Genomic DNA, 23166 nt, shown 5'->3' with positions numbered 1-23166 from the left:
CTGTTTAAAGGAGGTTAGAGACCGTTACCAGGGTGACGGTCTCTAACCAGGGCTCAGAGACCGTTACCAGGGTGACGGTCTCTAACCAGGGCTCAGAGACCGTTACCAGGGTGACGGTCTCTAACCAGGGCTCAGAGACCGTGTCCCAGACGTCAGATTCACGATAAACAGCCGAACGTGTTTGTGACGGAGGGAAGAACTTTCTCTCAGGAGCTCAAACTTTAATGTTTCAGGTTTAAAAAGTTTAAACTTTGGGTAAAGCGCCGCGGTGTCGGGGTAAAGTTGCAGCAGTTTGATGGAGGCTGATTGTCTCTGAATGACTTCATAGAAACTCATATGTAATAATATTTATATATATTTATTATGTAATAACAGACTAATGTGTTCTCAGGTGGACTCACCTGGAGAACCTGACGATGCCTGGAAGGTGAGAACTCTTCTTCTTCTCCTTCTTCTGTCCTCTGTCTCTTCCTCTCACAAACACCTGCTGTTGTTATTGTTGTTGTTGAGACAAACACGTGTTCCTGTCGTTCACTCTGCTGCTCTCACGCTGCTGTTGTTGTTAGCCTCTTTGCTAACTACGATCATTATCGTTGTTGTTAGCAAAGAGGCTAACAACAACGATAATGATGATGACATCTTTGTTGTTGTTAGCCTCTTTGCTAACAACAACAAAGATGATGTCACTGTGGCGTTGGCGACAGAATCATCGACTTTTGAAGGAAACGTTTAGTGACAACTCATGACCTCCTCTCTGATTGGCTGACCCATCTCTCTCCCTCTCTGTGATTGGCTGACCCCTCTCTCCCTCTCTGTGATTGGCTGACCCCTCTCCTTCCTTCTCTCTGATTGGCTGACCCCCCTCTCTCTGATTGGCTGACCCCTCTCCCTCCCTCTCTCTGATTGGCTGACAGACTGTGGAGTAAGGCCATCTTCACCGGCTATAAGCGCGGTCTGAGGAACCAGCGTGAACACACGGCGCTCCTGAAGGTGGAGGGCTGCTACACCCGAGACGAGGTCGACTTCTACCTCGGCAAACGCTGCGCCTACGTCTACAAGGCCAAGAAGTAAGAGCACGCCACGCCACAGCCAGCGCCCAGCACCCTACACCCGTCTGTGTGTGTGTCTGTGTGTGTGTGTGTTAACGACGCGTGTGTGTGTGTGTCCGCAGGAACACGGTGACGCCCGGCGGTAAGCCCAACAAGACCCGTGTGATCTGGGGGAAGGTGACGCGGGCGCACGGCAGCAGCGGGATGGTGCGCGCCAAGTTCAGCAGCAACCTGCCGGCCAAGGCCATCGGACACCGAGTCAGAGTGGTGAGTGACCGAGGGTCTGTGAACGCACCGCCGCCACGTTAGCACGCCGGCTCTCAGAGGGTCACGTTAGCACGCCGGCTCACAGAGGGCCACGTTAGCACGCCGGCTCACAGAGGGCCACGTTAGCGCGCCGGCTCGCAGAGGGCCACGTTAGCGCGCCGGCTCGCAGAGGGCCACGTTAGCGCGCCGGCTCACGGAGGGACGCAGGCGTTCCATGGTCACTGAAACAGGAAGTGATGTCAGAGCGTCCGTGTTGATGCAGAGTTGAGGATAAATATATTTGTGTGTTGGTGAACAGGAAGTGATGCGTCAGGTTAGACGTCCTCCAGCTGGGAGGAGCTACAGAAACACGGCTGCCGCCATCTTGGATGTGTCGGCCGACCTGTCGGCGTGGAAACGGCTGATGTTTGTTTGTGACTCAGATGAATATTAATATTCAGACTCATGATGAAACAGAGTCTGAGGCTGTTTAAGGGTCTAACACATGAAAGACGTCATGGAAACCACTTTCTCTGGCTGGCCGTTAAAATCCCAGTAAATCAGAGCAACAACCACGCCACGTTCTAAGTCTCTCAGGGCCCCCTCCCACTGTTCCTCCGTCCCGTGCCCCCTCCCACTGTTCCTCCGTCCCGTGCCCCCTCCCACTGTGCCTCCGTGCCGTGCCCCAGCACGTGTCACGGCTAAAGTCTGGTTCCTTTGACCAGTGTGAGTGCAACCGTACCACGTCTAGGAGCGGCACGCTTGATAAAGTGGCCGTGAGAGAAAATCCACCAAGGAAAAGAGTTAAAGTGGAACTTTAGTTTCCTTTAATGTGTGCGCGTGTGCGCGTGTGTGTGTGTGTGTGTGTGTGTGTGTGTGTGTGTGTGTGTGTGTGTGTGTGTGTGTGTGTGTGTGTGTGTGTGTGTGTGTGTGTGTGTGTGTGTGTGTGTGTGTGTGTGTGTGTGTGTGTGTGTGTGTGTGTGTGTGTGTGTGTGTGTGTGTGTGTGTGTGTGTGTGTGTGTGTGTGTGTGTGTGTGTGTGTGTGTGTGTGTGTGTGTGTGTGTGTGTGTGTGTGTGTGTGTGTGTGTGTTGTTCTTCTCCTTTGCGTTGGTGAAGTTTTGATTCTGAGAGAAGCCCCGGTGTGTCGCCGCATCACAGCGCGGACGCCGTCTGCCTCCACGGCCCCGGCTGAACTTCCTGTTAGTGTGTGGAGCAGAAACCCTGAGGCTGATCTGAGATCTGTTAGAATCACGTCATTGTTCAGTTCTTGAGTTTCTGTTTTTTAAAAAAGAGGAAAAAACTGAAACTGAGTTCACCTCAAAACCACGTCCTGGGTTTAAGAACCGTGCAGTGCATTATGGGAGAATGAGCTCAGTGTGACAGGCCACTTCATTCTTTGTTTTTAATGTCGTGAGTTGAGTGTGTTTTATTGTGGCGGGGTGCAAATTGCAGGATAAATCAAAGTTCTTCTTCCTGTTTCAGATGCTGTATCCTTCCAGGGTGTGAAGAAGAAGAAGAGACGGCCATTTTTGTTTGTACAGAAACAATAAAACATCAGTTCTGCTGAGTCACTGCGTCTGACAGAGTTCTTTAACCTCAGATCTGCTGAGTCACTGCGTCTGACAGAGTTCTTTAACCTTAAATCTGGTGAGTCACTGCGTCTGACAGAGTTCTTTAACCTCAGATCTGCTGAGTCACTGCGTCTGACAGAGTTCTTTAACCTCAGATCTGCTGAGTCACTGCGTCTGACAGAGTTCTTTAACCTCAGATCTGCTGAGTCACTGCGTCTGACAGAGTTCTTTAACCTCAGTTCTGCTGAGTCACTGCGTCTGACAGAGTTCTTTAACCTTAAATCTGGTGAGTCACTGCGTCTGACAGAGTTCTTTAACCTTAAATCTGCTGAGTCACTGCGTCTGACAGAGTTCTTTAACCTTAAATCTGCTGAGTCACTGCGTCTGACAGAGTTCTTTAACCTTAAATCTGCTGAGTCACTGCGTCTGACAGAGTTCTTTAACCTTAAATCTGCTGAGTCACTGCGTCTGACAGAGTTCTTTAACCTCAGTTCTGCTGAGTCACTGCGTCTGACAGAGTTCTTTAACCTCAGATCTGGTGAGTCACTGCGTCTGACAGAGTTCTTTAACCTCAGATCTGCTGAGTCACTGCGTCTGACAGAGTTCTTTAACCTCAGATCTGCTGAGTCACTGCGTCTGACAGAGTTCTTTAACCTCAGTTCTGCTGAGTCACTGCGTCTGACAGAGTTCTTTAACCTCAGATCTGCTGAGTCACTGCGTCTGACAGAGTTCTTTAACCTTAAACCTGCTGAGTCACTGCGTCTGACAGAGTTCTTTAACCTCAGATCTGCTGAGTCACTGCGTCTGACAGAGTTCTTTAACCTCAGATCTGCTGAGTCACTGCGTCTGACAGAGTTCTTTAACCTCAGATCTGCTGAGTCACTGCGTCTGACAGAGTTCTTTAACCTCAGATCTGCTGAGTCACTGCGTCTGACAGAGTTCTTTAACCTTAAATCTGCTGAGTCACTGCGTCTGACAGAGTTCTTTAACCTCAGTTCTGCTGAGTCACTGCGTCTGACAGAGTTCTTTAACCTCAGATCTGGTGAGTCACTGCGTCTGACAGAGTTCTTTAACCTCAGATCTGCTGAGTCACTGCGTCTGACAGAGTTCTTTAACCTCAGATCTGCTGAGTCACTGCGTCTGACAGAGTTCTTTAACCTCAGATCTGCTGAGTCACTGCGTCTGACAGAGTTCTTTAACCTCAGATCTGCTGAGTCACTGCGTCTGACAGAGTTCTTTAACCTCAGATCTGCTGAGTCACTGCGTCTGACAGAGTTCTTTAACCTTAAATCTGCTGAGTCACTGCGTCTGACAGAGTTCTTTAACCTCAGTTTTGCTGAGTCACTGTCGTCATGAGAACGTTCTTTAACAAACACCTCAGACCCTTAAAGTGTTTAAATGATCTTTCTTTTTGCATAAACTGAGTTTTAAGGGTTTGAACCTGGTTTCAGTTTAAATTAAATAATTAGTTTCTTTATTAAAAGTATAAATAATCAAAATAAACGTGTTTAGTGAAACAAACAAACATCAGGAATAATAAAATTAATCTCTAAATCTGTTTTTAAAAACATTAAATTCACATTAATGTTTTTATTTCTGAAATAAAATAAATCTAAAAGTTAAAATGTGAATTAACTTAAAAATATAAACTTTAATATAAATAAATAAACAGCTGCAGATGATCCTGTGATGTCATCAGAGGGCGTCACACAGGACTCCACCTCCCATGATGCAACGCTGCTGCTGCAGAGAAGAACAGCTGTTACTGCGGACCTGAAGGAAGACCAGGGACCAGGGTCTGTGACAGGACCAGGGTCTGGACCAGGGTCTGTGTCAGGACCAGACTCTGGACCAGGGTCTGTGTCAGGACCAGACTCTGGACCGGGGTCTGTCTCTGTGTCAGGGACCAGACTCTGGACCAGGGTCTGTCTCTGTGTCAGGACCAGACTCTGGACCAGGGTCTGTGTCAGGACCAGGGTCTGTCTCTGTGTCAGGACCAGACTCTGGACCAGGGTCTGTGTCAGGACCAGACTCTGGACCAGGGTCTGTCTCAGTCTTTGGGTCTCTCGTCCTCCCGGTCCCTGACTTGGTCCCGTGGCGGTCCGAGGATGTTGGAGGCAGCGGCGGGGGGCAGGACCCCCCCCTGGTGGCTGCGCTCGGACCAGCGTCTCTGCTGGTCTTCCCCTGGTCCACCTCACCAGGGTCAGTCAGGACCGGGGTCTGAGTCAGATCTGAACCCTCGTGTGTCCGTCCACAACAAATGTCCCTCCTGGGTCCAGACTTCAGACTCCGCCCCCTCCGTCTGCTTCCTGCTTCCTGCTTCCTGCGTCCCGGTGCAGACGGCGCTCTGGTCCCACACACGGCTCCGCCCCCACTGATGTTTACGCCCATAAATATGTAAATAAATCAGATTCATGTGAATCTTTCTTCCTCTTCGTCTGAAGGGAAATGAATCCTGTTTCCTGTTTGTTTGTGTTTGCACTTCCTGTTTGTCCTCCGTTGGAGAAAACCACCAAAATAAGATCAGTTCTTCTTTTATTCGCCCCAAAAAATACAACATCAACAATATTTAAAATATTAATGTTTAAAATATTAATATTTAAAATATTAATGTTCATTTTGAACAAGTCTGGCTGTGAACGATGAGCGCACACAAACAGGAAGTGTCTTTCTAACAAACAGGAAGTGTCTTCTTCACAAACAGGAAGTGTCTTCTTCACAAACAGGAAGTGTCTTTAACTTTTTGTGACACAATATTTTACTTTATTATAATTAATTATGAAACTTTATATTAATGTTTTTAACAAAGTGTGAGAAGATTTTAAGCTTTAGTCAAAGAAACTGTGAAAAAGAGGATAAACTTTATTAAAAACTTTATTAAACTTTATTAAATATTACTCAATGACGTCACCTGACGCACCTGTGCTGCAGGTGCGTCCGGTGACGTCACGTGACCTTTGCCCTGGAGCAGCAGCTGTTTTCTGATTGGCTCCTCAGCGCCCTCTTCCGGTCTGCTCAAACTTTTTGGTGCCGTGTTCACTTCCTGTTGGTTCCGGAGGGTTAGAGTCAGATCCTCCGGTCCTCAGGTGCCCGGTCCCCGTTCCTTCCGTCCTCAGGTCCCCGGTCCTTCCGGTCCTCCGGTCCGCACCGACACCAGCAGCTGACAGACCCACAGACCCACTGACAGACCGGGACCCAGAGACCGGGACCGTCGGGACGCGGTGGCCGGGACACAGAGCGTGCAGCCCGGGCAGAGTTCAGAGGAGGAGCCGGTGTGTCTCCGGTGCTAATGCTAATTAGCCCGCCGTGCTAACGTGTGAAAGTGTTGAGTCAGCGGTTTGGTGAAGGGGGGTCCGGGGTCCCAGCTGCAGGAGCCGGTCTGCAGCAGCTACACCCGGGTCCGGGGGTCCAGGAGGGTCCGGCTGAGGGTGAGTCCTGACAACCACAACAACAACAACAACAACAACAACAACAGCAGCAGCAGCAGCTGCACGTGCACTCAGACTCTGAAACGTCACTTTCTGAGTCTGTTTATTTAATCATTTATTATTTTATTATTTTATTATTTAACATTTTAAATATTTATAAATGTTTAAATAGCTTTTTTTTCCAAATCTTCCAAATAAACAAAATAAAATTTATGAATAATAAACTTTAACAAACACAAACGTGATTGGTTGATGCTCCTGTGAGCAGCGATGTGATTGGTCGATGCGTCTGTGAGCAGTGATGTGATTGGTCGATGCGTCTGTGAGCAGCGATGTGATTGGTCGGTGCGTCTGTGAGCAGTGATGTGATTGGTCGATGCTCCTGTGAGCAGTGATGTGATTGGTCGATGCTCCTGTGAGCAGCGATGTGATTGGTCGGTGCTGACTGTGAGCAGTGATGTGATTGGTCGATGCTCCTGTGAGCAGTGATGTGATTGGTCGATGCTCCTGTGAGCAGTGATGTGATTGGTCGGTGCTGACTGTGAGCAGTGATGTGATTGGTCGATGCGTCTGTGAGCAGTGATGTGATTGGTCGATGCTCCTGTGAGCAGTGATGTGATTGGTCGATGCTCCTGTGAGCAGCGATGTGATTGGTCGATGCGTCTGTGAGCAGTGATGTGATTGGTCGATGCTCCTGTGAGCAGTGATGTGATTGGTCGATGCTCCTGTGAGCAGTGATGTGATTGGTTGATGCTCCTGTGAGCAGCGATGTGATTGGTCGATGCTCCTGTGAGCAGTGATGTGATTGGTCGATGCTCCTGTGAGCAGCGATGTGATTGGTCGGTGCTGACTGTGAGCAGCGATGTGATTGGTCGGTGCTGACTGTGAGCAGTGATGTGATTGGTCGATGCTCCTGTGAGCAGTGATGTGATTGGTCGATGCTCCTGTGAGCAGCGATGTGATTGGTCGATGCTCCTGTGAGCAGCGATGTGATTGGTCGATGCTCCTGTGAGCAGTGATGTGATTGGTCGATGCTCCTGTGAGCAGTGATGTGATTGGTCGATGCGTCTGTGAGCAGTGATGTGATTGGTCGATGCTCCTGTGAGCAGTGATGTGATTGGTCGATGCTCCTGTGAGCAGTGATGTGATTGGTCGATGCTCCTGTGATGTGATTGGTCGATGCGTCTGTGAGCAGTGATGTGATTGGTCGATGCTTCTGTGAGCAGTGATGTGATTGGTCGATGCTCCTGTGATGTGATTGGTCGATGCGTCTGTGAGCAGTGATGTGATTGGTCGATGCGTCTGTGAGGAGCGATGTGATTGGTCGATGCTCCTGTGAGCAGCGATGTGATTGGTCGATGCGTCTGTGAGCAGCGATGTGATTGGTCGATGCTCCTGTGAGCAGTGATGTGATTGGTCGATGCGTCTGTGAGCAGTGATGTGATTGGTCGATGCTCCTGTGAGCAGTGATGTGATTGGTCGATGCTCCTGTGAGCAGTGATGTGATTGGTCGATGCTCCTGTGAGCAGTGATGTGATTGGTCGATGCTCCTGTGAGCAGTGATGTGATTGGTCGATGCTCCTGTGAGCAGTGATGTGATTGGTCGATGCTCCTGTGAGCAGTGATGTGATTGGTCGATGCTCCTGTGAGCAGTGATGTGATTGGTCGATGCGTCTGTGAGCAGTGATGTGATTGGTCGATGCTCCTGTGAGCAGTGATGTGATTGGTCGATGCTCCTGTGAGCAGTGATGTGATTGGTCGATGCTCCTGTGAGCAGTGATGTGATTGGTCGATGCTCCTGTGAGCAGTGATGTGATTGGTCGATGCTCCTGTGAGCAGCGATGTGATTGGTCGATGCTCTGTGAGCAGCGATGTGATTGGTCGATGCTCCTGTGATGTGATTGGTCGATGCGTCTGTGAGCAGTGATGTGATTGGTCGATGCTTCTGTGAGCAGTGATGTGATTGGTCGATGCTCCTGTGATGTGATTGGTCGATGCTCCTGTGAGCAGTGATGTGATTGGTCGATGCTCCTGTGAGCAGTGATGTGATTGGTCGATGCGTCTGTGAGCAGTGATGTGATTGGTCGATGCTCCTGTGAGCAGCGATGTGATTGTCGATGCTCCTGTGAGCAGTGATGTGATTGGTCGATGCTCCTGTGAGCAGTGATGTGATTGGTCGATGCTCTGTGAGCAGTGATGTGATTGTCGATGCTCCTGTGAGCAGCGATGTGATTGGTCGGTGCTGACTGTGAGCAGCGATGTGATTGGTCGGTGCTGACTGTGAGCAGTGATGTGATTGGTCGATGCTCTGTGAGCAGCGATGTGATTGGTCGATGCTCTGTGAGCAGTGATGTGATTGGTCGATGCTCCTGTGAGCAGTGATGTGATTGGTTGATGTTCCTGTGAGCAGTGATGTGATTGGTTGATGTTCCTGTGAGCAGCGATGTGATTGGTCGATGCTCCTGTGAGCAGCGATGTGATGGTCGATGCTCCTGTGAGCAGCGATGTGATTGGTCGATGCTCCTGTGAAAAGTGATGTGATTGGTCGATGCTCTGTGATGTGATTGGTCGATGCGTCTGTGAGCAGTGATGTGATTGGTCGATGCTCCTGTGAGCAGTGATGTGATTGGTCGATGCTCCTGTGAGCAGTGATGTGATTGGTCGATGCCTCTGTGAGCAGTGATGTGATTGGTCGATGCTCCTGTGAGCAGTGATGTGATTGGTCGATGCTCCTGTGAGCAGTGATGTGATTGGTCGATGCTCCTGTGAGCAGTGATGTGATTGGTCGATGCTCTGTGAGCAGTGATGTGATTGGTAGATGCGTCTGTGAGCAGTGATGTGATTGGTCGATGCTCCTGTGAGCAGTGATGTGATTGGTCGAGTGTCTGTGAGCAGTGATGTGATTGGTCGATGCTCTGTGAGCAGCGATGTGATTGGTCGTGCTCCTGTGAGCAGTGATGTGATTGGTCGATGCTCTGTGAGCAGCGATGTGATTGGTCGGTGCTCCTGTGAGCAGCGATGTGATTGGTCGATGCTTCTGTGAGCAGTGATGTGATTGGTCGATGCTTCTGTGAGCAGTGATGTGATTGGTCGATGCTCCTGTGAGCAGTGATGTGATTGGTCGATGCTTCTGTGAGCAGTGATGTGATTGGTCGATGCTCCTGTGAGCAGTGATGTGATTGGTCGTTGCTTCTGTGAGCAGCGATGTGATTGGTCGACCCTCTCCTGTGTTTCCTGGTCCAGGATCTTCAGAGATGTACCCGCGTCTCGGACCCACTGAACCGGGCCGGTGGACGCCGTTGGTCCGGGTCTGACCTGGTTCAGTCCCGGGTTCCTGATGGCGGAGCTCCACCAGAGTCCGGCCTCGCTGTGCTGCTGCCGTAAGTCCCTGCCGGCCTCGGGGTCCCGGTGTGTCGGGGACTCTGCCCGGCCCTCTGAGGGTCCGGGTCCCGGGCCCCCGGGGCGCCCCCTGGTGGACGTGGCCTCGGCGTCTAACTTCCGCTGCTTCCAGCTGAAGCACCTGCACCTGGACCTGCGGCTCAACTTCGCCGTGAAGGAGATGAGCGGCTGGTCGGTTCTGGACCTGGTCCCGGTCCAGCCGGGGGTCCACACCCTGGTCCTGGACTCCCACCCCTCCCTCCTCATCCACTCCATCGACTGTAAGGTCCCCGGCGCCGGGCAGGAGGAGCCGGTCTCCCTCATGTACCGGGTCGACCCGTTCACGGACTACGGCTCCTCCCTGAACATCAGCCTCCCGCCGGCGTCCGTGAAGCCGGGCCGGCCGATCCAGATCACGGTCCGCTACGCCACCACGGACGGGCCGGCGGTAAGACCAGGACTGCAGGTCCTCAGGACACACGGGGGGGTGTCAGCACTGATGTGTGTGTGTGTGTGTGTGTGTCACAGATGTGGTGGGTGGACCCGGAGCTCACCTGTGCCCAGACCCGGCCCCTGGTCTTCACTCAGGGTCACTCCGTGTGCAACCGCTCCTTCTTCCCGTGCTTCGACACTCCGGCGGTGAAGAGCACGTACACGGCCACGGTCCGGGTGAGGCGCTGCTTCTTCTTCTACTGCCTAAACACGTGCTCACTTCCTGTTCTCCTTATTGTTGTTGTTGTTGTTGTCGCCCCCCCCTGCCTCTCTGCGCCCCCCCCCCCCCCCCAGGCCCCGGACGGCGTCACGGTCCTGATGAGTGCGTCCCGGAGCTCTTCTCCAAACAGGACCGAGTTTTCCAGTTCTCCATGGAGTTTCCTGTCCCGTCCTACCTCGTGGCTCTGGTGGCCGGAGACCTGCAGCACGTGGACGTGGGCCCACGGTCAGTCCCCCTGGGTCCCCCTGGGTCATACTGGGTCACACCGGGTCATACTGGTTTGCAAGCAGTTTTGCTGGTTCAGGTTTTGCTAGTTCAGGTCTTGCTGGTTCAGGTCTTGCTGGTTCAGGTCTTGCTGGTTCAGGTCTTGCTGGTTCAGGTCTTGCTGGTTCAGGTCTTGTGGGTTCAGGTCTTGTGGGTTCAGGTCTTGCTGGTTCAGGTCTTGTGGGTTCAGGTCTTGTGGGTTCAGGTCTTGCTGGTTCAGGTCTTGCCTGTGTCCCCAGGAGCCGGGTGTGGGCGGAGCCGTGCCTGCTGGCCTGTGCGGTGGAGCAGCTGGGGGGCAGCGTGGAGCGCTGGCTCGGGGCGGCGGAGCAGCTGTTCGGGCCGTACCTGTGGGGCAGGTGAGTCCTGTGACATCACGAGTGTGACATCATCACCAGGAGCCAATGAGAGACTAATCAGGGGCGCCCTCAGGTGTGACATCGTGTTCCTGCCCCCCTCCTTCCCCATCGTTGCCATGGAGAACCCGTGCCTCACCTTCATCATCGCCTCCATCCTGGAGAGCAGCGAGTTCCTGCTCATCGACGTGGTCCACGAGATCGCCCACGGCTGGTTCGGCAACGCCGTCACCAACGCCACCTGGGAGGAGATGTGGCTGAGCGAGGGGCTGGCCACCTACGCCCAGCGCCGCATCACCACCGAGGCGTACGGTGAGCGCCGCGCCCTCAGGTCACCCACGGGTCCCCCCCACGGGTCGCCCACTAGTCGCCCTCGGGTCCCCCCCTTGGTTCCCCCCTATGGGTCTCCCTTGGGTCACCCTCGGGTCCCCCCCTCGTGTCGCCCTCGGGTCCCCCCCTCGTGTCGCCCTCGGGTCCCCCCCTTGTGTCGCCCTTGTGTCGCCCTCGGGTCCCCCCCTTGTGTCGCCCTCGTGTCGCCCTCGGGTCCCCCCCTCGTGTCGCCCTCGGGTCCCCCCCTTGTGTCGCCCTTGTGTCGCCCTCGGGTCGCCCTCGGGTCCCCCCCTTGTGTCGCCCTCGGGTCCCCCCTTGTGTCGCCCTCGGGCCCCCCCCCTTGTGTCGCCCTCGGGTCCCCCCCCCTTGTGTCGTCCTCGGGTCCCCCCTTGTGTCGCCCTATCGTTGCCTGGTCACCTTTAACCTGCTCTTCGTCTGTCAGGTGCGGCGTTCACCTGCCTGGAGACGGCCGTCCGATTGGACGCCCTGCACAGACAACTGCGTCTCCTAGGCAACGACAACCCTGGGAGCAGACTGCAGGTCAAGTTTGAGCCAGGTACACACACACACACACACACACACACACACACACACACACACACACACACACAGAGACACACACACACTCACACACAGAGACACAAACACACACACAGAGACACACACACACACACACACACACACAGAGACACAGAGACACACACACACACACACACACACACACACACACACACACACACACACACACACACACACACACACACACACACACACAGAGAGAGACACACACACACACACACACACACACACACACACAGAGACACACACACACACACACACACACACACACACACACACACACACACACACACACACACACAGAGAGAGACACACACACACCACACACACACACACACACACACACAGAGACACACACACACACACACACACACACACACACACACACACACACACACACACACACACACACACACACACACACACACACACAGAGACACACACACACACACACACACACACTTCCCGGTCCCTCGTCTGAAGTCTCCTCTGATTGGCACCAACACACGAAAGTCGCCGCATTCTCATGACCTCTCCTCGTCCTCTCGTCTCCTCCTCCCCCCTCCTCCTCTCCCCCCCCCCCCCTCCTCGCCTCTCCCCCCTCCTGGTCCCCCCCCCCCTCCTGGTCCCCCCCTCCTCCCCCCCCTCCCTCCCCCCTCCTCCTCCCCCCCCCTCCTGGTCCCCCCCCCCAGCGGTGAACCCCAGCTCCCTGATGAACCTCTTCACGTATGAGAAAGGATTCTGTTTTGTGTCGTATTTGTCGAAGCTCAGCGGAGACGAGCGCCGCTTCGACCGCTTCCTGCGGGTGAGACACGCCCCCCCCCCCCCCCCCGTGACATCATCATGCTGTTGTTGTTGTTTACTCTCTAACATGTTGTTGTTGTTGTTGTCGTCGTCAGGACTACATCTCAGAGTTTAAGTTCAGGAGCGTGGTGGCCCAGGACCTCCTCGACTACTTCCTGGGGTATTTCCCAGAGCTGAAGGACGCGTCCGTGTCCCAGAGAGAGGGTGAGTCCAGGACCGGCCCCCCCTGGGTCCTGAGTCCTGGGTCCTGGGTCCTGGGTCCTGGGTCCTGAGTCCTGGGTCCTGGGTCCTGGGTCCTGGGTCCTGAGTCCTGGGTCCTGGGTCCTGGGTCCTGAGTCCTGGGTCCTGGGTCCTGAGTCCTGGGTACAGGGTCCTGGGTCCTGAGTCCTGAGTCCTGGGTACAGGGTCCTGGGTCCTGGGTCCTGGGTCCTGAGTCCTGGGTCCTGGGTCCTGGGTCCTGGGTCCTGGGTCCTGGGTCCTGAGTCCTGGGTCCTGGGTCCTGGGTCAGGGTTAAGTCAGTAGTCCGGCCTCATGTCCTTCTGTCCGTGCCTCAGGTCTGGAGTTCGAGCGCTGGCTGAGCGGGTCTGGACCGCCTCTGTTCGAGCCGGACCTGTCAGAGGGGGGCGCTCTGACCCGGCCCGTCCAGGACCTGTGTGACCTGTGGCGGACCAGCCGCTGCCCAGACCTGCAGACCGTGTCCACCTTCGACCTCTCAGCCTGGAGCACCTTTCAGATCGTCCTGTTCCTGGACCGCATGCTGGACCTGTGCCCTCTGCCCCAAGGTACTGCTCCTGGGTCCTGCTGCTCCTGGGTCCTGCTGGACCTACTGAACCTGCTGGTCCTGGGTCCTGCTGGACCTACTGAACCTGCTGGTCCTGGGTCCTGCTGGTCCTGGGTCCTGCTGGTCCTGGGTCCTGCTGGTCCTAGGTCCTGCTGGTCCTGGGTCCTGCTGGACCTACTGAACCTGCTGGTCCTGGGTCCTGCTGGTCCTTGGTCCTGCTGGTCCTGGGTCCTGCTGGTCCTGGGTCCTGCTGGTCCTGGGTCCTGCTGGTTCTGGGTCCTGCTGGTCCTAGATCCTGCTGGTCCTGCTGGTTCTGGGTCCTGCTGGTCCTAGTTCCTGCTGGTCCTGGGTCCTGCTGGTCCTGGGTCCTGCTGGTCCTGGGTCCTGCTGGTTCTGGGTCCTGCTGGTCCTAGATCCTGCTGGTCCTGCTGGTTCTGGGTCCTGCTGGTCCTAGTGCCTGCTGGTCCTGGGTCCTGCTGGTCCTAGTTCCTGCTGGTCCTGGGTCCTGCTGGTCCTGGGTCCTGCTGGTCCTGGGTCCTGCTGGTCCTGCTGGTCCTGGGTCCTGCTGGACCTGGGTCCTGCTGGTCCTGGGTCCTGCTGGTCCTGGGTCGGGCTGGTCCTGGGTCCTGCTGGTCCCGGGTCCTGGGAAAGGTCTTGACTGGTGTGTGTCTGTCCCCCCAGAGGTGATGTCCAGCCTGTCCTCGTGTTACTCGTCCCTGTTCGGGGGTCTGAACGCGGAGGTCCAGGTGCGCTGGCTGCAGGTGGTGGTGAGGAACTCCTTCCACCCGGAGCTCCCACGAGTGCGAGCGTTCCTGCACAAACACGTGAGCCACGACCCCCCCCCCCCCCCCCCCCCGTCACAGCTGTGGTCCTGACCCCCTCAGGTCCTCAGGTCCTCAGGTCCTGGGTCCTCAGGTCCTGGGTCCTCAGGTCCTCAGGTCCCCGGTCCTCAGGTCCTGGGTCCTCAGGTCCTGGGTCCTCAGGTCCTCAGGTCCTCAGGTCCTCAGGTCCTCAGGTCCTGGGTCCTCAGGTCCTGGGTCCTCAGGTCCTGGGTCCTCAGGTCCTCAGGTCCTCAGGTCCTCAGGTCCTGGGTCCTCAGGTCCTGGGTCCCCGGTCCTCGGGTCCTCACCCTCCCCTGTGTCTCCTCTCCGCAGACCTCCAGGATGTACACGGTGCCGCTGTACGACGACCTGGTTGCCGGGGTGATGAAGTGCGTTGCCGTGGAGATCTTCAACCAGACTCAGCGACGCCTGCATCCAAACCTCAGACGGACTCTGCAGCAGCTCCTGTTCCAGACCGGCCCGGCCCCGCCCCCTCAGACCGGCCCGGCCCCGCCCCCTCAGACCGGCCACGCCCCGCCCCCTCAGACCGGCCCCGCCTCGACCCACCAGACCGGCCCGGCCCCGCCCCCTCAGACCGGCCCGGCCCCGCCCCCTCAGACCGGCCCCGCCCCGCCCCCTCAGACCGGCCCGGCCCCGCCCCCTCAGACCGGCCCGGCCCCGCCCCCTCAGACCGGCCCCGCCTCGACCCACCAGACCGGCCCCGCCCCGCCCCCTCAGACCGGCCCCGCCCCGCCCCCTCAGACCGACCCCGCCCCGCCCCCTCAGACCGGCCCCGCCCCGCCCCCTCAGACCGGCCCCACCTCGACCCACCAGACCGGCCCCGCCCCGCCCCCTCAGACCGGCCCCGCCTCGACCCACCAGACCGGCCCCACCCCGCTCCCACAGCCCGTCGCCGCTGCTGCCGGGACGACCGCCGCCATTGCTCTGCGTGACGTCAACGTGTCAGCGTGACGTCAACGTGTCAGCGTGACGTGTGACGTGGTCGGCGTCCACAGACGCTGACAGTTAGAACACTGTAGTCGTGACGACAGGAAGTTCAGCACGCTCAGGGCTGTGGAGGGAGGACACCGATCAAAGATGGCGTCCTGCCGCCAAAGTGCCGCCACGCTCTGGGGGTTTGACACAAAGCAGCGCCGCCATCTTTGATTGGTGACTCGGCCTCTTGAACACGTTCAGGGAGCGACTTCCTGTTTGTTTTAAGCTCATGGAGAAGAACTACATTACCCACAATCCTGTTCCCCCTGAACGGGATTGTGGGTAATGTAGTTTTTCATTTCTCACTTTTTTAAACTTCTGAGCCACAAACAACAACAACACGAGCCAAAGACGTTAGCATGTAGCTACGGTAGCATGAAGCTACGTTAGCATGAAGCTACATTAGCATGTAGCTATGTTAGCATGTAGCTACGTTAGCATGTAGCGGTGCGTGTGAACCCGTCAGGTCTTGGGTCTTTTGCCTTATTTTATATTTATTGTCGTTTCTCTGGTAAAAGTCGCTGCTCGCCGTCACCGTCTGAAGCTGCTGGGTGACGTCACCGCGGCTAACCGGTGCTAACGGGTGCTAACAGGTGCTAACTAGCGTCCAGCGCTCATCCGGTCCTTTTCAAGTGTGAGCAGCTCAAACTGAGGCCGGCGGCCCTGAGGCGGCCCTGGGGCGGTCCTGAGGCAGTCCTAAGGGGGTCCTGAGGCGGCCCTGGGGCGGTCCTAAGGGGGTCCTGAGGCGTCCCTGGGGCGGCCTCTGAGGCGGCTCTGGGGCAGTCCTAAGGGGGTCCTGAGGGGGTCCTGAGGCGGCCTCTGATTGGCCGACGGTGCAATGAAACAGAAAACTTGAAGAACAGATGTCGGAGGTCCGGCGCTCTTTGATGACATCATCACAGCTGGTTCACAGACGCAGCTTCTCAAGGCAATAAACCCGATCACCGTGGCAACGAGGAGCCGGGCGCTTGGACCCTGATGATGCGTTCGCTGCCTCAACGCCGCCTCGTTTTTTAACCACCTGCTGCTTTTTTCAGCGGTTTCCTGTGACTCTGACTCTGACGCTACCTCCTGACGGACGCCTGCAGACCCGGGCGCCACGCCGCTCCTCGCCGCCTCACAGCGCTGCCCGGTGGCGGCGGCGCTCCGTCCTCGCTGCCTCACCTCCACCTGCGTGGCCTTAACGCTGCGTTCACTGCTGCTGGGAACTTGTTTGATCCAGAATATTCTTTTATTTTGTTTTAAAACAAAGAGGTGGCGCTGAGACGTCCCAGCCGTCACTGAACGCCTCTCAGAGTCGTGAGTGAACTATAAATAAAAAAACACTGAAACTAAAGGTTTGACTTTTATTTAAAGCTTTTATTCTGAAGGGACAGACTGCGGTCGAATCTTTCACAATAAAACGTCTCAACAGCTGCATTTGGATCAATTCTCTGCTTTTATTTTGAAAAGGCTTCAATTAAAGAAAGCGGAAATGTCAGCTCTGAGATTTTCAGAATAAAGCTGTTGGACGGAAGCTATGAGGCGCTGCCTTCAGAATAAAAGCTCAGCTCATTTAGTTTGGAGTCATGTTCCAGGACACCTGGGGTCTGTGGTGGTCTCCGGGGGTCTGTGCTGGTCTCCGGGGGTCTGTGCTGGTCTCCGGGGGTCTGTGGTGGTCTCCGGGGGTCTGTGCTGGTCTCCGGGGGTCTGAGTCTTTGAGGCCGGTTCAAACCCGTGGGCTTTTATTCTGAAGGGCTCGGGCGGAAGCGGTTTGTGTTATTGTTTCTGGTTTTACAGCGAAGACTTCCGGTAAGAGCATCAGAGAGGCGCAGCATCCGGACCGGGACACGGATCCAGACCGGGACACGGATCCAGACCGGGACGCAGATCCAGACCGGGCAGGTGCGCTGTTCCGGGCCGTGCCGGGCCGGGCTCCGTGGGGTCAGCATGTGTGAGGAGACCCGAGTCATCTACCACCTGGAGGACCAGGAGACCCCCTACCTGATCCGGATCAACGTGCCCGCGCAGCGCGTCACCCTGCTGGACTTCAAACACGTCCTCAACAAACCGAACCTGAGGTTCTTCTTCAAGTCCCAGGACCAGGACTACGGGTCAGACACACACACACACACACACACCATACACACACACACACACACACCACAGAGACACACACACACACACACACCACAGAGACACACACACACACACACATCACAGAGACACACACACACACACACACACACCATACACTCACACACACACACACACACACACACACACCATACACTCACACACACACACACACACACACTCACACAGAGAGAGACACACACACACACCATACACACACACACACACACACCACAGAGAGACACACACACACACACACACACACACAGAGACACACACACACACACACACACACACACAGACACACACACACACCATACACACACACACACACACACACCACAGAGACACACACACACACACACACACACACACACACACACAGACAAACACACACACACACCACAGAGACACACACACACCACAGAGACACACACACACACACACACCACACACACACACACACACACACACACACCACAGACACACACACACCACAGAGACACACACACACACACAGAGACACACACACCACACACACACACACACCACAGAGACACACACACACACACACACCATACACACACACACACACAGAGACACACACACACACACACACACACACACACACACCATACACACACACACACACCATACACACACCACAGAGACACTCACACACACACAGAGAGAGACACACACACACACACACATCACAGAGACACTCACACACACACAGAGAGACAAACACACCACACACACACACACACACACCATACACACACACACACCACAGAGACACACACACACACACAAAGACACACACAGAGAGAGACACACACACACACACACACCATACACACACACACACACCACAGAGAGACACACACACACACAGAGAGACACACACACCACACACACACACACACACACCATACACACACACACACCACAGAGACACACACACACACACACAGACACACACAGAGAGAGACACACACACACACCATACACACACACACACACACACCATACACACACACACACACACACACACACACACACACACACACAGTTACATAACTGTGTTTATATTAAAGAGCTAATGTGTGTGTGACAGATATGTGTCACACACACTCCCTCATCTCCAGCCTCTGATCCTGGATCAGGTCTCAGGGGCAGCAGCTCCAGCCTCTGGTCCTGGATCAGGTCTCAGGGGCAGCAGCTCCAGCCTCTGATCCTGGATCAGGTCTCAGGGGCAGCAGCTCCAGCCTCTGATCCTGGATCAGGTCTCAGGGGCAGCAGCTCCAGCCTCTGGTCCTGGATCAGGTCTCAGGGGCAGCAGCTCCAGCCTCTGATCCTGGATCAGGTCTCAGGGGCAGCAGCTCCAGCCTCTGATCCTGGATCAGGTCTCAGGGGCAGCAGCTCCAGCCTCTGGTCCTGGATCAGGTCTCAGGGGCAGCAGCTCCAGCCTCTGATCCTGGATCAGGTCTCAGGGGCAGCAGCTCCAGCCTCTGATCCTGGATCAGGTCTCAGGGGCAGCAGCTCCAGCAGGGGCCCCAAACTTCCCTTTCCCGGGCCACATTAACCCGCTCTAACTGGGGGATCCTGAGGCGTTCCCAGGCCAGTGTGGAGATCTAATCTCTCCACCTGGTCCTGGGTCTTCCCCGAGGCCTCCTCCCAGCTGGACGTGCCTGGAACACCTCCCTAGGGAGGCGCCCAGGGTTCATCCAGACCAGATGATCCTGAACCACCTCAACTGGCTCCTTTCAACACAAAGGAGCAGCGGCTCTACTCCGAGTTCCTCACGGATGCTGAACTTCTCCCCCTCTCTCTAAGGGAGACTCCAGACCCCCTCCTGAGGAAACACACTTCACACGCTTGGACCTGGACCTGGTTCTGTGGGTCCTGACCTGGACCTGGTTCTTTGGGTCCTGACCTGGACCTGGACAAGGACGGGACGCTGGTGACCTCATCAGCTGAGGGCACCAGCGTCCCGTCCTTACTGTGAACAGCTTGGACGGTTCCCCGTGTCCCCCTCCTGAGGTGCTGAATGGTGGTCCAGAAGCACCTCGGTGCCCCCCAAAGTCCTTCTCCAGGACTTGTGTGAACTCCTCCCACACCCGCTGCTTTGCCTCTGACCCAGCAGAGGCTGCAGCCCTTCAGACCTGTGGGGACCTCAGAACCACCTCCGGAGTCTTCTGGGAGACCAGATCCTGAAGGCCTCCTTCTTCAGGGGGACCCCTGACCCCCGGGGTCCACCACGGTGCTCCAGGGTCCCCGCCCCTTGAGGCACCTGAGACCTTGAGGCCACAGCTCACCGCTGCAGCTTCAGCAGTGGAAGCTTTGAACATCGCCCGCTCCGGTTCGATGCCCCCGACCTCCACAGGGACGCCAGAAAAGCTCCTCCGGAGGTGTGAGGTGAAGGTCTCTGGGACAGGGGCCTCCTCCAGACGGTCCCAGTTCACCCGCACTACTGGTTTGGGTTTACCCGGTCTGTCCAGAACCTTCCCCATCCTCTGACCCACTCATCCCCAGATGGTGATCAGCTGACAGCTCTGCCCCTCTCTTCACCCGAGTGTCCAAAACATCCGGCCTCAGATCAGATGAGACCATCACAGACTGGATCCTGGACCTTTGGCCTAGTGTGCTCTGGGACCAGGTCCACTTCTGACCTGTGTGTGTGTGTGTGTGTGTGTGTGTGTGTGTGTGTGTGTGTGTGTGTGTGTGTGTGTGTGTGTGTGTGTGTGTGTGTGTGTGTGTGTGTGTGTGTGTGTGTGTGTGTGTGTGTGTGTGTGTGTGTGTGTGTGCCTGTGTGTGTGTGTGTTTAACAGTGTGGTCAAAGAGGAGATCAGTGATGATGAGGCCAGACTTCCCTTTGTCAACGGACGAGTCGTCTGCTGGGTGAGACACACACACACACACACACTTAATGATGTTTACCTGTGTTCACCTGTGTTCACCTGTGTTTACTTGTTTACCTGTGTTTACCTGTGTTCACCTGTGTTTACCTGTGTTTACCTGTGTTTACCTGTGTTTACTTGTTTACCTGTGTTCACCTGTGTTTACCTGTGTTTACCTGTGTTCACCTGTGTTTACCTGTGTTTACCTGTGTTTACCTGTGTTTACCTGTGTTTACTTGTGTTTACCTGTGTTTACCTGTGTTCACCTGTGTTTACCTGTGTTTACCTGTGTTCACCTGTGTTTACCTGTGTTTACCTGTGTTCACCTGTGTTTACCTGTGTTTACCTGTGTTTACCTGTGTTTACCTGTGTTTACTTGTTTACCTGTGTTCACCTGTGTTTACCTGTGTTTACCTGTGTTTACCTGTGTTTACCTGTGTTTACTTGTTTACCTGTGTTTACCTGTGTTCACCTGTGTTCACCTGTGTTTACCTGAGTTCACCTGTGTTTACCTGAGTTCACCTGTGTTCACCTGTGTTCACCTGTGTTTACCTGTGTTCACCTGTGTTTACTTGTTTACCTGTGTTTACCTGTGTTTACCTGTGTTCACCTGTGTTCACTTGTGTTTACTTGTTTACCTGTGTTTACCTGTGTTCACCTGTGTTTACCTGTGTTCACCTGTGTTCACCTGTGTTCACCTGTGTTTACCTGTGTCTACCTGTGTGTTCACCTGTGTTTACTTGTGTTTACCTGTGTTTACTTGTGTTTACCTGTGTTTACCTGTGTTTACCTGTGTGTTTACCTGTGTTTACTTGTGTTTACCTGTGTTCACCTGTGTTTACCTGTGTTTACCTGTGTTCACCTGTGTTTACCTGTGTTTACCTGTGTTTACCTGTGTGTTCACCTGTGTTTACCTGTGTTCACCTGTGTTTACCTGTGTTTACCTGTGTTCACCTGTGTTTACTTGTTTACCTGTGTTCACCTGTGTTTACTTGTTTACCTGTGTACACTTGTGTTTACCTGTGTTTACCTGTGTTTACCTGTGTTTACCTGAGTTCACCTGTGTTTACTTGTTTACCTGTGTCCGTCAGCTGGTGTCTGCAGAAACCTGTCAGTCAGACTTCAGGGGGGCGGACCTTCTCTCTATAGCCACGCCCACGGGTCTGGCCCCGCCCCCCATAGAGCGGACAGGTGTGATCGGAGACTCCAGGCCGCCGTCCTTCCAGTGAGTTCATCAAACACAGTCCACACGTGTTCATGTCAACATCAGTGATATTCTGTCTCTGATCTCTAATCTGTAATCAGTGATCTTTAGTCTGTTATCTTTAGTTTTTAGTCTGTGATCTCTGGTCTGTAGTCCTTAGTCCCTGATCTGTGGTCTGTGGTCTGTAGTCTGTACTCCTTAGTCCCTGATCTGTGGTCTGTGGTCTTGAGTCTGTAGTCCTGGTCCCTGATCTTTGGTCCCTGGTCTTTGGTCCCTGGTCCCTGATCTGTGGTCTGTGGTCCCTGATCTGTGGTCTGTGGTCCCTGATCTGTGATCTGTGATCTGTGGTCTGTGGTCTGTGGTCTGTAGTCCTGGTCCCTGATCTGTGATCTGTGGTCTGTGGTCTCTGGTCATGAGTCTGTAGTCCTGGTCCCTGATCTGTGGTCGTGGTCTGTGGCTTTGAGTCTGTAGTCCTGGTCCCTGGTCTGTGGTCTGTGGTCTTGAGTCTTTAGTCCTTGGTCCCTGATCTGTGGTCTGTGGTCTTGAGTCTGTGGTCCTGGTCCCTGCTCTGTGGTCTGTGGTCTTGAGTCTGTAGTCCTGGTCCCTGATCTGTGGTCTGTGGTCTGTGGTCTTGAGTCTGTAGTCCTGGTCCCTGATCTGTGGTCTGTAGTCTGTAGTCCTGGTCCCTGATCTGTGGTCTGTGGTCTGTGGTCCTGGTCCCTGATCTGTGGTCTGTGGTCTGTGGTCTTGAGTCTGTAGTCCTGGTCCCTGATCTGTGGTCTGTGGTCTGTGGTCCTGGTCCCTGATCTGTAGTCTGTGGTCTGTGGTCTGTGGTCTTGAGTCTGTAGTCCTGGTCCCTGATCTGTGGTCTGTGGTCTGTGTCAGTGCCGGGGGTCCGGAGGAGCTGCCGGGGTCGGAGGTCGAAGCTTCAGCAGAGAAAAGAGAAGAAGAAGAAGAAGAAGGTGAGGTACTCTATGATCCTGTCCATCACTCTGTGCCGGTCTCTGATTGGCTGCTCTCTCTGCAGGTGAGCGTCTGAACGGCCACGCCCCCCGACCGGCGGACCCGAGCGGGGCGGGGCCAACAGGTGGAGGTGACAGCAGCCAATTAGAGACGAGCAGCTTCTGCTCCTCTGACGAAGACTCAGGAGGAAGGTTTGTGCTAAGCTAGGCTAACAGTTTCCCTTTACTTCCAGTCTTTGTGCTAAGCTAGGCTAACAGTTTCCCTTTACTTCCAGTCTTTGTGCTAAGCTAGGCTAACAGTTTCCCTTTACTTCCAGTCTTTGTGCTAAGCTAGGCTAACAGTTTCCCTTTACTTCCAGTCTTTGTGCTAAGCTATGCTAACAGTTTCCCTTTACTTCCAGTCTTTGTGCTAAGCTATGCTAACAGTTTCCCTTTACTTCCAGTCTTTGTGCTAAGCTAGGCTAACAGTTTCCCTTTACTTCCTGTCTTTGTGCTAAGCTAAGCTAACAGTTTCCCTTTACTTCCAGTCTTTGTGCTAAGCTATGCTAACAGTTTCCCTTTACTTCCAGTCTTTGTGCTAAGCTATGCTAACAGTTTCCCTTTACTCCCAGTCTTTGTGCTAAGCTAGGCTAACAGTTTCCCTTTACTTCCAGTCTTTGTGCTAAGCTAG

The 23166-nt window shown here is 54.7% G+C and overlaps 3 protein-coding genes across 4 annotated transcripts in view; all 3 read left to right on the top strand.

Moving 5' to 3' along the window:
- rpl35a (ribosomal protein L35a) overlaps positions 1–2862 on the top strand; it is a 48778-nt gene extending 45916 nt beyond the window's left edge. The window contains exons 2-5 of the mRNA XM_083913520.1: positions 392–427; positions 915–1067; positions 1172–1316; positions 2778–2862. Of these exons, the coding sequence (XP_083769646.1) occupies positions 417–427; positions 915–1067; positions 1172–1316; positions 2778–2801 (333 nt within the window). The 5' untranslated portion in view covers positions 392–416 and the 3' untranslated portion in view covers positions 2802–2862. The remainder of the gene's footprint in view (positions 1–391; positions 428–914; positions 1068–1171; positions 1317–2777) is intronic.
- A 3044-nt stretch (positions 2863–5906) lies between these two features.
- On the top strand, positions 5907–16608 carry rnpepl1 (arginyl aminopeptidase like 1). The gene is given in 13 exon segments (XM_083914492.1): positions 5907–6294; positions 9538–10120; positions 10201–10341; positions 10459–10498; positions 10501–10609; positions 10888–11004; positions 11078–11313; positions 11774–11887; positions 12603–12715; positions 12810–12918; positions 13269–13496; positions 14177–14319; positions 14650–16608. Coding segments are annotated over 12 exon segments (2478 nt in total). The 5' UTR covers positions 5907–6294; positions 9538–9631; the 3' UTR covers positions 15289–16608.
- A 526-nt stretch (positions 16609–17134) lies between these two features.
- dvl3b (dishevelled segment polarity protein 3b) overlaps positions 17135–23166 on the top strand; it is a 13435-nt gene continuing 7403 nt past the window's right edge. For both annotated transcript variants that reach the window (XM_083914571.1, XM_083914570.1), the window contains exons 1-5: positions 17135–17405; positions 20262–20331; positions 21422–21555; positions 22420–22501; positions 22567–22688. In XM_083914571.1, the coding sequence (XP_083770697.1) occupies positions 17242–17405; positions 20262–20331; positions 21422–21555; positions 22420–22501; positions 22567–22688 (572 nt within the window). In that variant the 5' untranslated portion in view covers positions 17135–17241. The remainder of the gene's footprint in view (positions 17406–20261; positions 20332–21421; positions 21556–22419; positions 22502–22566; positions 22689–23166) is intronic.

The sequence above is a fragment of the Echiichthys vipera genome, assembly GCF_963691815.1.
Source record: "Echiichthys vipera genome assembly, chromosome: 5".
Classification (NCBI taxonomy): domain Eukaryota; kingdom Metazoa; phylum Chordata; class Actinopteri; order Perciformes; family Trachinidae; genus Echiichthys; species Echiichthys vipera.
Note: the sequence above shows the minus strand (reverse complement) of the source record. Positions and strands in the feature narration are given on the sequence as shown.